General features: G+C 47.9%; 1 protein-coding gene across 1 annotated transcript; it reads left to right on the forward strand.

Moving 5' to 3' along the window:
• Positions 1-782: 782 nt before the first annotated feature.
• On the forward strand, positions 783-13,179 carry LOC119374255 (mucin-1-like). Its single transcript, XM_037644332.2, has 5 exons — positions 783-816; positions 1,987-2,250; positions 6,398-6,604; positions 10,406-10,790; positions 13,039-13,179. Exons 1-5 carry the CDS (start codon positions 783-785, stop codon positions 13,160-13,162), a joined length of 1,014 nt encoding a protein of 337 aa, XP_037500260.1. The 3' UTR covers positions 13,163-13,179.
• The last annotated feature ends 2,965 nt before the right edge of the window (positions 13,180-16,144 follow it).

Genomic DNA, 16,144 nt, shown 5'->3' on the forward strand with positions numbered 1-16,144 from the left:
ATTGTGATGGGGCCGTACTGCAGGAACATTTTACTATCTAGAAAACCACATGTGACCAATGTTATTTTGGCGCCCTTCACTACAGCACGCCTTATCATCATATTGTGACCCTATATTCGCCGCGAGATCGCGCTACAGGTGGCAGCACCGTCGCCGCGCCAGTGTGGATAGGCGGTCGTCGGCGCGTACGCAAACGCACACAACAGCGCCGACAGCGCTTCGTTGTGAGCGATTTGACCTGATTTCCGCCAAACAAAATGCGTTGGCTGCAGCTTCTGGTAATATGTGCGCTCTTCATTCCCGAATTAAAGCACGAAGCGCGCCGAACGTTACTATTACTTGTGAGCGAAGCGCATTCTGCCAACGAACGGGGTTGCTCTCCTTCGGCAACAGTCGGCGTTTTCGCAATGGATGACGTTTTCTTGTTTTATTTGTACATGTTCAGCTTGTGTTCCACCTACTACGCACTGCTGTAGCGCGACTGAATTAAGTATTTACTTGTTCATCTGGATACCCCCCAACAAAAAGAAAGCCCGTATTCCTGCACGATGAGTTCAAATAGCACTTTGTGCACTGCGTGCTTAAATATTCATCCGCATTTCTTATTCAGTTCTCTAATGTAGAACATATGATAGGTTTACTGAGTAAAGCTACGTGGCTGACAGCGCTTTAGCGCTACAGAAGCGTTTAACACGCACACGCTTGTTTTTATTCCAGCAAAAGTACACAAAGGTAACTGTAAAGCATTGAACTTTCTTCGATTAATTACTTGCTCGACAGTAATGGAACAAAGCCCGGTTATTTCAAGGGACAAAAGTACGTTTTTTCACGCGAATAATGTCCACTGCCTTCCGTCAATCTATTACAACGCAACACAAACGTTCAAGATAATGTAAAGCAAAGAAGATGTGGCTTCGCGTGAAATTACTACGACATAAATGTAAAGTACGCCGTTTGGATTAATTTTGACCATCGGGGCTTTTTAACGCGTAACTTAATCTAAGTATGCGGGTGTTTTTGTATAAATTTCGCCACATGTTAAAATTGCGCAAGACAACTCAGTTTTGCGATTTCCGTACATTCCATTTTCTGTTCTTTTTAGGGGACAATTTAAGTACCGAAGTGTCAGACGTGACTTGACAGAAATATTTCTGTGCAGTGGGACCAGGACCATAGACAACTAAAGCTCGTCGCGTAACCTACAAACGACAGTCCCGAAGTTATACACCTAACCACAACCCTCAAGTGCATGAGAGCCCTTTTTTTTACCACTGAGCCGCTAAAAGGCTATATTCACATGAGATTTAATACTTCTCATCTTTAGGGCAACGCCAAGTGCACTTTGCTATGCGCTTGAACCACAGAGCGGCACCTACACTGATGTAACTCTCGTGAACGGAGGGTATACGACGACCACACACAGCACTCTTGACAAGTGCAGTCATTGATCTTATTGCAGTACATATACTGCCGATCAAGGCGAAATGCTTCTTTACGTCGCGTTAGGCATACGTACGAGCGGTTTAAGTTGCACTAACGCAACGGAACAAACCGCCTTTTGAGGACCTGCATGACGTACGTGCACATGCAAACACAACGTGGCTAGCAGACTACACATGGAGCAATCCACACTAGGCGCGGTTCAGTCAGAAGCCGCCAGGTGGCGGCTCCGCTCGATTTCGCGGCCAATAGCAGGTAAAGCCGGAGAACTTGATTGTTTCAATGCACACGAGAGAAAAGGTGTCTTTCTTACCATAATGTCAGTCTGCTTTTTAAAATTACGAACTGCGTAACGGTATCCGACGCAACTGAATTTTATATTTAGATCTCATGATCCGTCGCATTGTTGCCTGTTTAATCTGGGTATCTCTTCTTCAACGAGCGTAACATATGCTGGTGCTTCATTTTCTTGCTGCAGCTTTTGAATATAAGATCATGAATATAAGATCATGAGCTATCATTGATATTACTGTCGTTCTTACGCAGGTACTGCAGCGACAAACGTACCAGTGGCCGCAGTCCCCAACGAGCCGCCGGTGTCGCTCGTGGCCAACGGTCCAGCGTCCCCTGCTGGTCCCGCTTACGCGCAAGGCGCCGCCATCGGTCCCAATGTGGGAATCCCCTTCCACACTGAGGGACTGTACTTCCCTCCGCATTACTGCTTCCTCCCTCCCGACCAAACCGGTGTTACTGCAGCGGTACCCGCAGATCCGAGCGCTGGTCAGGTTCCGCCCGCAGCTGCGGTCAAAGGTAGGGACCATCAGCGCCAGGCGGCTGTGGGCAGGTGACCGCGTGCTATAACGATCAATTATTCAGGCGCAGGTAAAACCTTTTAAATATAGATTGATATCCACCCGGGCCACACGGGCATAGAAAATGGCATTAACTTCCTAATGCCTTAAGATTTAATGCAATTTGTGCGGTGCCAAACGGGAAAATCAAATGGCATTTGTTTTAATGTCATTCGTCAGCTAATGCCTTCGCTTGAACTCATTAGAAATGTCCACTCTTGACGCCAAAGCTTGCTAGTGCAGTGCACATAAAACATTTAAAAGAGCATCTATCGTGCCAAAATATTTTAAGCATGACATTTAGCACATAGGATGTTATTTACAAGTTGCACTATAGCGAAATTCACTTCAGAATTGCAATGGCTTCGACATGACAGGCGCCATGCCGGATTCTAGGCTTCGGATTCAACATGCAATGGCCGAAGTTGCTATGGTTGCTTGCAATGTTGTGAAAGACAGGAACAAGTTCAAGCTAATGGCACCATAATATACTTACTTCTATATTTAATTATTCGTGAACGCAGAGTAGAGTTGTTAAAATGAGTGTTTATTTTTTATTATTGCCCTAAGATTGCCGATTTCAAAAGTCACTGTTATTGACATCATCAGGTCAGATGCCATTAAGTTTAGACGTGTGGCAGCTCGGCCGAAAAAAAATGTCATTCAGGAACTCAATGCCGTAACTACTGAATGTCATTTCTTGTGCCTGTGTGGCACGGGTATTAAAGACTACACGGGTACCTACTATGAATAATGATTGCTATTCACAATCTAGTGAGCATTCCACAGCGGCCATTTGTTTTAAACAGCTATTGGCATTCAAGCATGCCGTTTTACTTGTGTGTTGTGGACCTCGACGCAATTGATTTCTTCAGGGATATGGAAATAGCAGTAGTGCCGCTCTATATCAGTTTTCGGCTGGATAGGAAAGGAATAAAACTATATTAAAGTCTGCTGGTTGGTCCTATGGGCACCGATAGGGAATGACGAGTAAATAATATAATTATCTTCGATAATCATCCATCCTTTCTTGTCTCTCCAGACCGCCAGAACAAGAACAGCTGTGAAAAAAAGATTTTTTTTTTGTTTTTCGCAATATTTACGCTGGCGCTGTACACACGAATCTTTAGGTCGAGAAGAGGGTTCAGGGAATCCGGACATACCCTTGAATTCACCAGTAATAATCCTTATGACATCTTTTTCATGTGCACAACTATTGCACAGGCAGAGGAACAGCTAGAAAATCATTTTCCAGCGTTGTAAAAAAAGATCGATATAGTTTCGGCATTTTTAGTCGGGGTCAGTGCGCTTCAGACTGAGTAGCGAAAGTAAACGACGTGATTAGCCAACAATATATGTTGGCCGCATCCTATGTAAACGACGCCCCTAGCAGTGAGCGTAAAGTATAACAAATGTAGCATACGTAAGTGTAGTCGCGTCAGTATAAATATATTGCATAAGGATCGAAAGAGAAAACAATATTGGGAAGCGACCCTAACGTTTGACAGGTGTCTCGCACTGGCATTCGCACGTCGGCGTTCCCGTGTCCCGGCGTATTCCTTTGCCTGAATGTTTCGTCGCGCTGGCAAAGCGGGTCTCAGAGATCACGTAGAGAGGCGCAACGATCCAAGCTACTCTCTAGAAAACCGTGCGCTCTTTCAGTGAACTCAATCAGTTAATTTTCGTTGCAGTTAATTGGCCTTAAGTAGACGTATCCACCGATAACACGTGTATCTAATATAACTCTTAACTTCAATCAGAACGATCGATTTCGTAACCGGTTTTAATTGTTGCAAGTAGTAAACAACTTTATTAGGAAAGCCGTCGGTTTCCTAAGCGGAGATGGCTGTCAGGCCGTGCCTGGTTGCCATCTCGTCAGCGCGTTTGATGGCCCGGAGATGGGTGTCCAGGCTTGTGGTCGTGAGGGTTCTTGTCTTTTTCTTAATATTCGGAAAACCGGAAGTGAGTGCTCGACCGGAAGTTCTTGGAAGAGGAACAAGAGTGTCCCTCATTGCTCGTGCCACTAAAAGGATGGGCGCGTTAAGTTAGCACGCTCCGAACTCCAAAGGAACACGCTGGAATGCGCTCGAGTGCGACGCCTTCGGAGCTTAGCTTAACGGTGGTTTCCGCCTACTGCTTTCGGGGGCACGAAAGCGTCACACGGCGAATGCTATCTTGCTTCCGCGGGAGCTGCGAGTGGGGAAGGAGAACGCACTTTTGGATGCGAAGTATCTTATGGCGGAGTTCAATCCGGTGGTGGTGGTGTGCGGCGTGACCACCATTACTGCGCATGCGCATACCCTCTCCCCTTCTCCTCTCCCCTTTCTCCCTCTCCCATAACCCTCTCCACTTCCCTTCTCCCCTCCCCTTTCCACACTTCTTCTGAAACGCGGGCTTGACATGCGGAAATTCTCTCCTGCGCAATGCCGCGATGAGCCCCTGCGCATGCGCGTCCCCTCCCCCACTCTCTCCTCTCCTACGCTGCCGCCCTCTCGCGTGCCTGTCTACCGCGTTCCCCGTTCGCCCTGTGAGAATTCACGGCCAGGCTAGAGGGAAGACAAGACGCGCGTAGCGTTTCTCTTCGCGTTCCACGACGCGAGGTCGGTAGCATGCCCAACGAACGCCAACGGAACGCGATCGTGCAAGTGCTCCGGCTTTGCATCGCCTCATGGTCCCCTTTAGCGGGAAATGGTGTAATATTTATTGGAGGAGAGAGTCGGAAATACGTCACTTTTCCGGAAGCCGTCGCAGGCGCGAGCTCTTGTGCACGCCCTCGTGCACCGTCTGAGGGTTGCAGCGCGTAGACCGCGCTCCGTAATCATGCACCGGAAGTCGCTTGTGAACCGTTAGGTTTACAAGAGCGCAATGCGCCGACTAGAGCGCGTTCGAGCTACTTAACGCGCCCATTGTGGTTCGTACTATGCTCAAGAATGAGCAATGCAGATGAAACCATGCGTAATTCTTTTCTTTTGAAGACAAAGAAATCCGACTTGGTGGAGTGATAAGGTGGAAAGGTGAGTCGACTTAGAATGGCGGGCTAAACTTCGGTTTTAACAGAAATTTCAGTCGTGCGACCAACGCATCGTGCGTGAGCAGGAAAGAGCACGATAACGGGTTTGGTTGTCGTGCTATTTCCTCGTGAAGTCGTGTCCCGTATTTCTTGCACGTCTTAATTTCGCGCTGTTTTTGGCTGTTAATAGGCACCAACTATTTCAAGTTCCAACGCCTTAAAAAGACATACGGAGGTTGAGACTAGTTAGAAGTGTCACGAAATGCTGATGGGCGCAGGTGAGAAAGGAAACGAGCAGAGTACGAACTTTGATTTTCACTGATTCACTCCAGTAATCTAAAATAAAAAGGAAAATGTCACACGCACACACGCACGCACTAGCACACATGTATGTCTACACTGACCGGTTCACTCCGGCCGAGTGAACGAAATAGCACCTCTTTCGCACGTGCGTCGTCTCGAGGAGGAATAATGATTAGCAACAGCGTCATCAAAGTAGTACCTTAATTATGCCTGACAGGCCAATACAATCGCATAATAGACGCCGTATTTTCGGGCACACGACAGCAACGCTTCTTGTGGAAAAAGTTCGCGCTGTGGTGGCCGCCTCTAAACGGGAACGAAACGTGAAAATGTCCTTGTTCTGAGGTTTAAAGTGACACTATTCTAATGAACCCCACGTTGTCAAAATTAATTGACGGTCACCCACTATACGGCGTGGGCAGGAGAGCCATGTGATGCTTTGGCGTGTCAGGCACTGCAGTGATTGAGCTCATTTGTCACATTTAGTGTCCGTGTCCTTCGATCGAGTTGCCCATCAATTCGGCCTTGCGCTGTTCTCTGCCAACATCCTGGGTCGCTCGGGACCAATACCTCAGAAAGGTGTTGGTCCAGGACAAACTTTCAGTTATCTGAAAAGCTTTCATCCTGCTAAATCCGCTTTCCCTTGCACCTTCAATCAATAAACGGTTGGATTATATATGTATTTTTTCTTTCTTTCACGACCATTACCTGGCGGACGTCTGCAGAGCCACTTTGCCACTATGGGTCCATGTGTAAATGTCACTCGCTATCGCTCCTATATATGCATTTCCAGGTGCGGGAATCGCCTTCCCTCAGCGGTTTTGCTTGGCGCCCCAAGCCCACGGCGCTGGCGGAACAGGAAGTGCCCCCAACCTCGTCGCTCAAGCTCCTCCCGCAGCTTCGGCGACGGGACCAGCGGTGCAGCGGCCTCCGGTGGTACCCGCCGCTCCTGTGGCCAAAGCTGCGGTTCGTCGCCGGAAGCAGCGATCCACGGCAGCCGGTAGGTGGCTGACCGCGTCTCACGTTTGCTTTGAAGACGCTTGCAGTCCGAAATCTATTAGACAACTAATGCTTGAACCAAAAAACGCCAGGCCTGCTCGGAAAGCGCAGCACAGTCACAGCGAAAGCTGGAAGAGCGGCATTTCTAGAGCCCGTTATAAACTCTCTTGTGGTTACTAATACAAGTACATTAGGAACGTACCCACTACGCCACAAATCATAATTTTTTGGAAGTTGGGAAGCACCCGCCACGACATTACTCGTTATGCTGCGGAGAAGCGAGGTACCATCTGTTAGGCATTATGTGCATTTTGTTGATGCGATGGTTGATGACGACGAAGAATTAGGGCTGAGCACTTTGTAATGGGTTGGAAGCTTTAAACGGCCCACTAGTTACGTAATTCACATTGTGTGAATCGCGGTCGTTGTTTAACTATCCCACCACGCTTTATAACATACGTTAACCGGAGAAACGGAAAAAGAGAGGGGGAATTAACTTTATTGAGACCCCGAGGAAATGGATCATGAGAGCCTCATGGGCTTCCTTGGCAACCAATAGAAGTGCACTTTCAAGGAACCCACTACGCTATAAATCATCATAATTATTGTGAAGTAGGGAAGCAGCCACTATGCAATTTCTCGTCATTCTGCGGAGAACCGTGGTACTCGCTAAACACCCGTATAGGCATTATGTGCACTTGTTGATGCCATGGCTGATGACGATGAAGAATTATCGCAGAGGCTTTTGTAATGGGTTGGAAGCATTCAACAACCCACTCGTCGCGCAATTCGCATTGCGTGACGCCCGGTTACAGAATTCACGTTTTTGTGACGCCTGGTTGTTATTTTACTCTTCTACCACACTACATTACATATGTTAATGTGGATGACCTGCGTGGTTCTGTGGTAGAATATGTTAATGTGGTTCCTTTCCGACATGAAGCCTGTATAGGGTCTTTTTGCAACGCAGTTTCAAGCACCGGCATGGCCCTGAGGTAGAACACTGGGTTCCCACGCAGAGGGCCCAGGTTCGAGCCTCGTTCCATCCTGAAATTTTTTTCTTATTTCCTTTTTTTTTAATTCGTGCGATAGCGGTTGCGGACACCGGCGGCGGCGGCGGCGGATAACTACGGCGCCAAAAACGGCCGTTTAAATGATCTCATAACAGCTTTCGCTGTAAAAAAATTGTGGCCTCCGGGATTACCTCCGGCAGCGCGCCGCCCTGCCGTAGATAATCGGGGAGGCCACGCGAGAAATGTATTTGCCTCGAGGGCGACCACTGCAGACAACGGCGCTGCCCTCGCTGTGACTTAGTAAACGGCATCACGTGGACCGCCAGCGCAGTTCGCTTGCTTTTATCCCCAAGGAAGTTCATTTTCCTGTTATTACATCATGAGTTACTGCTCGGTGCCACATTGCCGAATGTATTCGAGCGAGCCCAGTGTGGATGAGTCACTCCAAAACGTCGTGGCAGAGAGATGCTTGACTAATAAATTGGGAACCAGCCCTTCGTTCGTTATCGTGCGTGCAGCACACGCTTCCGCGAAGATGAGTATGGTGTTCGAGATAAAATGTCCAGTGCGTATGACGTGGAACTTCCAGAGGACACTAATTTTTGAAGTTCCACACTGACGGTTACCTTCACGTTTCTTCGTACGGCAGCTTCCTCGTCGAAGTTCCCCGTTCCTGTCAATAGGGAACTTCAATGTGGACCAGAATTTTTCTCATTTAAAAAAATTTTTCCCTCATAAGACTTACAAACTTCAGTGGTATGCAAACATATTTAACGAAAAATACACCTTTTGTAGTATAAGTATTGATTATTCAGATATTCATACAAAGCGAAATATTCTCAGGGGGAAAATGCAAACAGAAGATATTGGCAAAATTTCTGGAGGCATGTGTGGACGAAAAATTGGGTAACATTATTGAGCTTCGAACACCATACACATATGCATTTGCTTAATATGCAAACCAAGTTTGGTATTGAAACGAAAAACGATAGTCTCAGAATATATTTTCTGACAAACATGATGACTCAGACAACATTCTGAGAAATTTGGAATAGTCCAGCGTAACCAAAAAGTGCTTTCTCTACGCCATGTTCTAGAAGTTCACTGTTGTCAATGCAATAAATCAGCAAGATTTTTTTCGAATACGTTTGAGATGGCGGCCAAAATGGCTGGGACATTTGGCTTGGAATGACCCTTACCTGTGTACCCACAGACCTTGAGAAAGCTTGCAGATGCCACTGCTTGTGGGACTCGGTGTACAAATAGCCCTCAGGGGTCAGCAAAAGGAAAAAATCACAGCATATCCACGGAGTGAATGATGATGAGTGGGCGAAGCTGCGGAGGTTCATCGGTAAACCGTGAATCTTCCGTGAATTCTGCCCAGTACATCATCACCGACGTGAGATCGGGCGCGTTTATACTAAAGGTTCGATGAGTTATGACGACTTGCAGCTCACTTTAATTTTACATGTACGCTGTGAATTTTCATTGTTTAGAAAACCATTGCTTTAAAAAACATCTGGCGTCTTTCGTTAAAGGCCAACTCCGGCGATTTTTTGGCCATGTCGAAGTAATGGTGCTTTTATGTTCCTGAGACGCTCCTGTTACGGGCCCGATAGCAGAAATACTCGGCAAATTGGAGAATAATTTTAAATAAGCAAAAAAAGCGCAACACCGAAACCGAAACCCAACCGAGTGTACTGTCTACGTATGACGTAGACGTTGTTACGAACGAACCGGAAGTCGTGCAAGGCATGCCAGTCACGCCGGCGCGGAGTATGAAAACTGCGACAGCCGGGACGACCAGCGAAGCGCCGGCCAAACCAACGCTGTCTGTCGCCTTGTGCACAGCAGACGCTAGCTGTAGCGGCCGAAGCGCCGAAATTAGCGGTGCCCTCGGCTGCGTCACCTCCGCCGCCTTGCCAATATTGACATCACAGACGCAATGTTGCCAATAATTCTGGGAAGCCAGGAGGGCGTTTGCAGACAATCTTTAAAATTCATTTGCAAACAATCTGCCCATGTCTCAAGCCTGTAATTTGGCATAAATGACGGAAACGTGCAAAGGAACGTACCCAGCGAATTTCACTGAGATCCATCGACCTCGAAAAATCGCCGGAGTTGGCCTTTAATCAGCTGGCGTCTTTTCGTTTTGCTTTAGAAACATCTGGCGTTCTTTCGTTTTGCTTTTAGAAAACATCTGGCGTCTTTCGTTGGTTTATTTCATCAATCAATGGCGTTTTGAACAAAATTTTTATTGTTTAATCACGCACAGGAGAAATCTCACCAGGCACTACCTTGGAGGTAAACAATGGCTGCTAATGGTTATGAGAGACAGAAGAAGTCGGCTTTTAGCTAACACTTACACTTCTACTTCTACTAACGTTTCCTACTGGAACATGCCAATGGCTGCTAATGGGGAATGAGAGACAGAAGAATTTGGCTTTTAGTTAACGCGCACGCTGCGATTTTTTTATTGTTCAACAACGCACAGGAAAAATCTCCCACCGGCACCACCTTGGAGGTCAAGATCTGGTACTAGCGTTACGACTGGTTACGCACTACGACTACGACAACTACGAGAACGAACGGGTGCCGCGTTAAGGAGCTTCGCCCTAAAATGGTGCACAAGAGACGCGCTGTAGATTTCACTGACGCGTCACCACGGCACGGAAGGATTAGCTACAAAATTAGTCTTATTAATTCCTCATTCGACTTGAGCTGTGCGCGTATGACGGAGGAGTGACTTCCAAGTGAAGCGTAACTGTAGTTCGTGAATCTAATCTCAGGTCGTCACGCGAGGAAGAAACCTGTCGCTGCCTCCAGTGGCAGCAAGTCACGTGGCGGGCGAAAGTCCGCCAGCGTCGATACCACCGCAATGAGCAGCTCGGATTCAAGCAGCGTCAGTTCCTCTCCTCCCGAGGCGGTCACGACGGTCGGCAGTTCTCGCGAAGAGGAGGCCAAGCCGGTCGCGAAGAAGGACCTGCTCAAGTTGATGCACACTTCCAACCTGCCCCAGCCGCTTCCCGAGGGCGAAGCCCGCAGGAAGCGACTGGTCACCACCCTCATGGGGGTCGCGGTCCTGGTGGCGGCCCTGGCGGCCACTGCGTGCCTTCTGGCCCTTCTTAAAGACAACTGGAAGCACGGAGCGCCGACCGATGGCGACGAAGAAACGTGAGAGAGGCAGCGCGCTTACTCACACGCACGCCGCACAAATATGGATGCATAGCAGTTCGGCGCACGCAAGCTTCTGCAGAAAGGTGGTTGTTTGGGCTAGTCGGTGTTTCGTGATAAACGAGGGTGGACTGCGAAGGCCTCGTTCGTCATGAAACGTCAGCTATCCCGAACCAACCACGGTTATAAGTTTCATGTATACACTTTTTCTGACTGCTTGTTTCGAAGCGCCTGTCGCTTGTCCGCCATATACAGTCTACGCCAGGGGCGTAGCCAGAAATTTTTACTTTATGAATGTTCGTGCGTGCGTTTGTATGTGTGCGTGCCTATATACGCCAGCAAAACTGAAAAATTTCGGGGGGGGGCGGGTTGAACCCCCCAACCCCCCCCCCTTGGCTACGCCCCTGGTCTACGCTGTCCTTTTTTATCGCGCTTTACCCTCGTTCCCCAGAAACCCTTTGCTAAGAGAATAGACACTGTGTCCCAACGCATTAAAGGCTGATGAAATAAAAGACGCAAGAAGTACTGCCATGGTACCAGAGGTAATGTATTTTTGATTAGCCACCGTCGAGTACAAGTGTGATTCTTTACAACTGCACTGAATCACATTATCAATGAAATTGACTGAGAAGAAGGGGAAGATGGCTTCCGCCTTCACGACGTCTTAAGCGAATGCATAAAGGACCGTGTGACTTTCCTTTTTTGTACGCTATAGCTTTCCTCCAATTATCAGAGCGCGCGCCTTCGCCCACGAAGAAAGCAGTACGTGCCCGCGCCTCCCGCGCGCGAGACAGCGGCACTATGAATTCACATGCTTGAAACTTCGCATTAAAGCACATGCCTGTCATTCAGGTCGGGACGCGCTGACCGGAGACGCCGCTTCACGCAGCTGCCTGCTTGTTGTAGCAACCAGCAGATGAATCAGCGCCATGTCACAAGTTCTAAGTCGTGAAGGAAGACACTGCTTAACAAATGTTTCTAAAACGCACGTCGTGAACTCAGCTATTGCGCATGCATGAGGATCAGGTGCATAATCAATTGGATGTTCAGTAAAACTTCTGCTGGTACATAACTTTTGATAGGTTTTAAAAGAATGCACGAGACAAGCAGTGTTGATGTGCTTGTCTCATCTATTTTTTGTGGTCCGTCCTGGGTTTGCGCTCAAGGTTTCGCCTTAAAAGCAATTATCGGGTGCTATTCGCGTTTCGCGGCGCAGCATTGAAACGCTGAAGAATGGAGGAAAGATGACGCGAGCTGGAAGTGATTGCACGTGGTGCTTCCGAACGACACGCACAAAATGGGACATGCGAGCTTCGGCAGTTATGCATATAATTATAAACTATGATCCGAAACTTTCAGTTTCGAACTAATCAATGCTAACAGAATAATTCAAGTGTTTGCGCAAGGCAGCATTACCAATACATTGTCGCTCCAATTTTCCTAGTTCTCTGTCCCCTAGTCCGCGGCCTTGTGAAACCATAATATTGGTTCGAGTCCACTCGGATGCGCTGCATAAGGGTAGCCGCAGCAAAGTTTGACCGAGAGAAGAGTAGCCTGTGGTTTCCTGTCATTACCAGAATAGAGAAGCAGTCAGACATCGCTGGTAGGCTTATTTTAGACAGTCGTGCAAACCACCGCCGCCTGTACTAAACTGTGTTTGCGATTTACCGTATTCGCGTTGGGTGCTCGCAGCGCAGTTAAAGCTGAAAGCGAAAATGCTGGACGCATCATAGGCGTGCGCACAGGGGGGGGGGGGCAGGGGAGGGGGGCGGTCGCCCCCCCCCTAATCACCTAAGAGGGGGGGGCGCAAAATCTGCCCCGTACATTGACCCTTCTAGTCACATAAGAGGGGGGGGGCGCAAAATCTGCCCCATACATTGACTTTGAAGGGGGGGGGCGCTGCGACGACCCTTTGGCCCCCCTAATGGGGAACCCTGCGCACGCCTATGGGACACATTATACTTAGAATCCGAGAATATCCGGAGGCGGCCTAGTAACGGTGTGCCCGCAAATTCAGTTTTATCCCCAACGTGGGGGTTAGATAAACAACTAAATTCAAATGCAGATCCAACTGGATCAATCGGTGCTACTTCATGCTCAGCCAACGCCTCGGAGGCGCTGGCTCAGCGAACGATAGCTTACAAACAAGAGAAAACGAAAATTAGGGATGATTCAAGCGGTGCATAGTTTGGGGACGACTGTGATGGTTTTAATTAAGCACGTTTTCGTATCTCCATCTGTTTTTCAGGAATGCGAACTCGACCATCCCAGAGCCACAGTCCGGGCTCGGCTCGCTGGAAGGAGTCGCGAACAAAAGTTTGGCAGAATACGACATGCTGCCGAACGAATATGGCCCGTTGCAGCATTCCTAAGCGGTGCCCGATACTTTTTAGACCCTATTACAGCGTTTGATAATAGCGTGCGGTTATCACTAATGCGAAATAGAAAAAATAATTAAAAAAAGCGAAGAGCGCCTGACTTCTATTGGTTTATGAGGAAGGGAAGACAAGACGAAGTGTTGGTCGAATCCTAGCACTATCCACCTATCATGGAATAAATCCAAACAAGACAGAGGAGACTTGAAGCGATGAGGCATATTTGGTCATAAAATGCCGTTGGAGCCGACGTTTCGGCAAGTGGACTTGTTTTAGGCGATTGGCTCCCTTGACGAAGACTAGTCCTCTTGCCGAAACGTTGGCTTTCGGCTCCAGCGGCATTCCCTGGTCAAAGATGTCTCATCGTGGTACAAAGGAAGGCTCATGAAGAAACTGTCTACAGAGGTTCATTATGGGTCGTGTTCAGCGCGCACATAACAGACAAGGACGTTAAAGGGACCCTAAAGGGCAAAACGATTTTCCTCATATTGGTAAAGTACGCGTTAAGGATACCAAAAACACTACGCCTGCTGCGAGAAGACGCTTAGTAAGCGAGAAAGCGCGCAAAAACAAAATGTCGGTACGACACCACCTTGAAGTTTCCGCACCATTCGCCGTGACGTCACATGCTTTGACAGCCCCTACTAGGGTCTGCGTAGTTCCTAATCGGTAAAAATGAAGTACATTGTCCTCTGAGGGGGCCATAGATTTAACATACAAAGTTTGGGGTAATTGTGTTCAGCCAATCGCGCCAGAATACGATAAATACGTTTTGAAACCCGTGACGTCGCGCGGGGAGACACATCGACAAGAAGATTGTACGTCCTGCCATTCAGATTTTTACAGCAGACTCAATGAGATTAAAACTCTAAATGCAGAATTCAACTTTCTCTCCAACAAATTCTTTTACATATAATATTACCATGGTTATTATTTTTCTGAGGTTAGGTATTCTTAAAGAGTCACTTCGACCACCTTGTTTTTATTTCTGGTTACGTATTGCCAATAAATAAACAAAATTCATTACACAAAAAGCCACAGTTTCGGCGCAAGGGCGAAGTAATGAATGCGATAGCAACTAATTAGAATGTTATAAGAAATAAGGCTAGCAGTTCTCTTTTATGCAATGCGGCCGCTCCAGCGAGCGTAGTGATCGTCTTTTTGTATGTCTTCAACGCAATTTATTGCGAAAGTGTGAGCGGTAAAGCAGCACGAAGGGAAAGGTAATGCCAGGACAGACCTTTCCGTCCTGCTGTTCTTTCCTTCATACCTTTACAATGTGTTGCAGCAACTGGTGCAACACATCACGATCTTGAGCTTCAACACAAACTTTGCGGTGAGAGAACAACACACACAAAGCTATGAGCCATCTGCTGATCGCCTTTAAACACACGGGATAGGGCACGCACGACCGCAGGCGACCAAGACCGGTCGGTCAACCAATGTATATCTGACTTTACACGTTACAGCAAAGAAGTAACCGATTACAACTACAATTACTTCCTTTAAAACGTAACTGATTGCAGTCGTCAATTACAGCTCCAGAAAACTGAGCAAATGTAATCCATTACTTTTGCGTTACTTTCCTTCAAAATTTTATTGGTGTTACACAACAGCACAACTTTACTCAAACTACGACGACCTCCTGCGGCTTGCATGGTAGAGAGAAGGCTAGAGGCTTGCGTGAAGGCTGGGACGCTTACTGTGGCTCCTGCGATATAGTGTTACACGTTGTTAAAAGGTACCTCTAACACTTCTTCAGCATGGTCAGAAGACGCTGCCGATCAGTTGTTGAGAACACGCCTGCACAGCGCGTGGTGTGGCATTCACAATTAATGATAAAAATCGGCTAGAAATCGTTGCGTCTTCTCCCTACAAATGACGCCATCAACCCAAATAACAGCGCCATAAAACCAAAGTCCACGGGCTTTAGCTGATTTGAGCATCATGAGCTGCACAGTTACCGCGGCAGCGGCGGGACGCCGCCACATGCCCAGTCGTGCGCTCGCGATCACACGAAAGTAAGGTGCGCGTTAGAAGCAAAAAAGAAAAAAAAAATGGCTCAAGGTCATATGTGCTGACGAAGCGACGCATCTTCTTGCCCCCTTGTCATCCGCCTCTCTGCGAAGCTTGAATCGTGCGACAGATCCCTGTAAAGACCTTCCACTCGTACTTGACGGGCTCTTTTTACGGCAGTCTCCAATCATATTTGCAACGCCTCCTATCTTGGAGGCATTGGAAAGCCACGTTAGGAGCAGAAAGGTTTCGGTTGGGGCAGGGGGAGGATCAATACATCGATAAAAATAAAAAAGAAAAGATGGCTTTCGCCTTCGAGTCGTCGTAAGCGTAGACGTGCGCAGGGTTCCCCATTAGGGGGGGGGGCAAAGGTTCATCACATCACCCCCCCAACCTACTATGTCAATGTATGGGGCAGATTTTGCGCCCCCCCCCCCCCTCTTAGGTGACTAGAAGGGTCGAGGCTCTTGAGAACTCTGTTGATGTCAGCACTGTCCCGTGTCTTCCTTGCGTTAATCGTCTGGTTTGTGCTGTATTTTACCCATGAACTATGCATCACCAACTAGCCTGCCAGCAAATGTTATAGAAGGGTCAATGTACGGGGCAGATTTCGCGCCCCCCCTCTTAGGTGATTGGGGGGGGGGGCTGCCGCCCCCCCCCCCCCCCTGTACGCACGCCTATGGTCGTAGGCGAATGCATAAGGGACCCTGTGAGTTATCGCTGTGCTTATAAATTACAAAGGTTGCCGAAGTTTATAGCCTTTCGTGTGTGGTTCCTTCTGGATGTTAAAGCTGTTGATAACAAATGCTAGTTTTGTCTTCGATAACCAAGCAGTTTTTCTAACGTCTGCAAGAAGACATAACTTTAACAAGCATGCCATAGTTTTGTCTTCGACAACTAAGCAGTTTTTCTAACGTCTGCAAGAAGACATACCTGCATGGTCTCATTTCGTTTCACGAGCCT

Source organism: Rhipicephalus sanguineus, chromosome 11, assembly GCF_013339695.2.
Source record: "Rhipicephalus sanguineus isolate Rsan-2018 chromosome 11, BIME_Rsan_1.4, whole genome shotgun sequence".
In the NCBI taxonomy this organism is placed as follows: domain Eukaryota; kingdom Metazoa; phylum Arthropoda; class Arachnida; order Ixodida; family Ixodidae; genus Rhipicephalus; species Rhipicephalus sanguineus.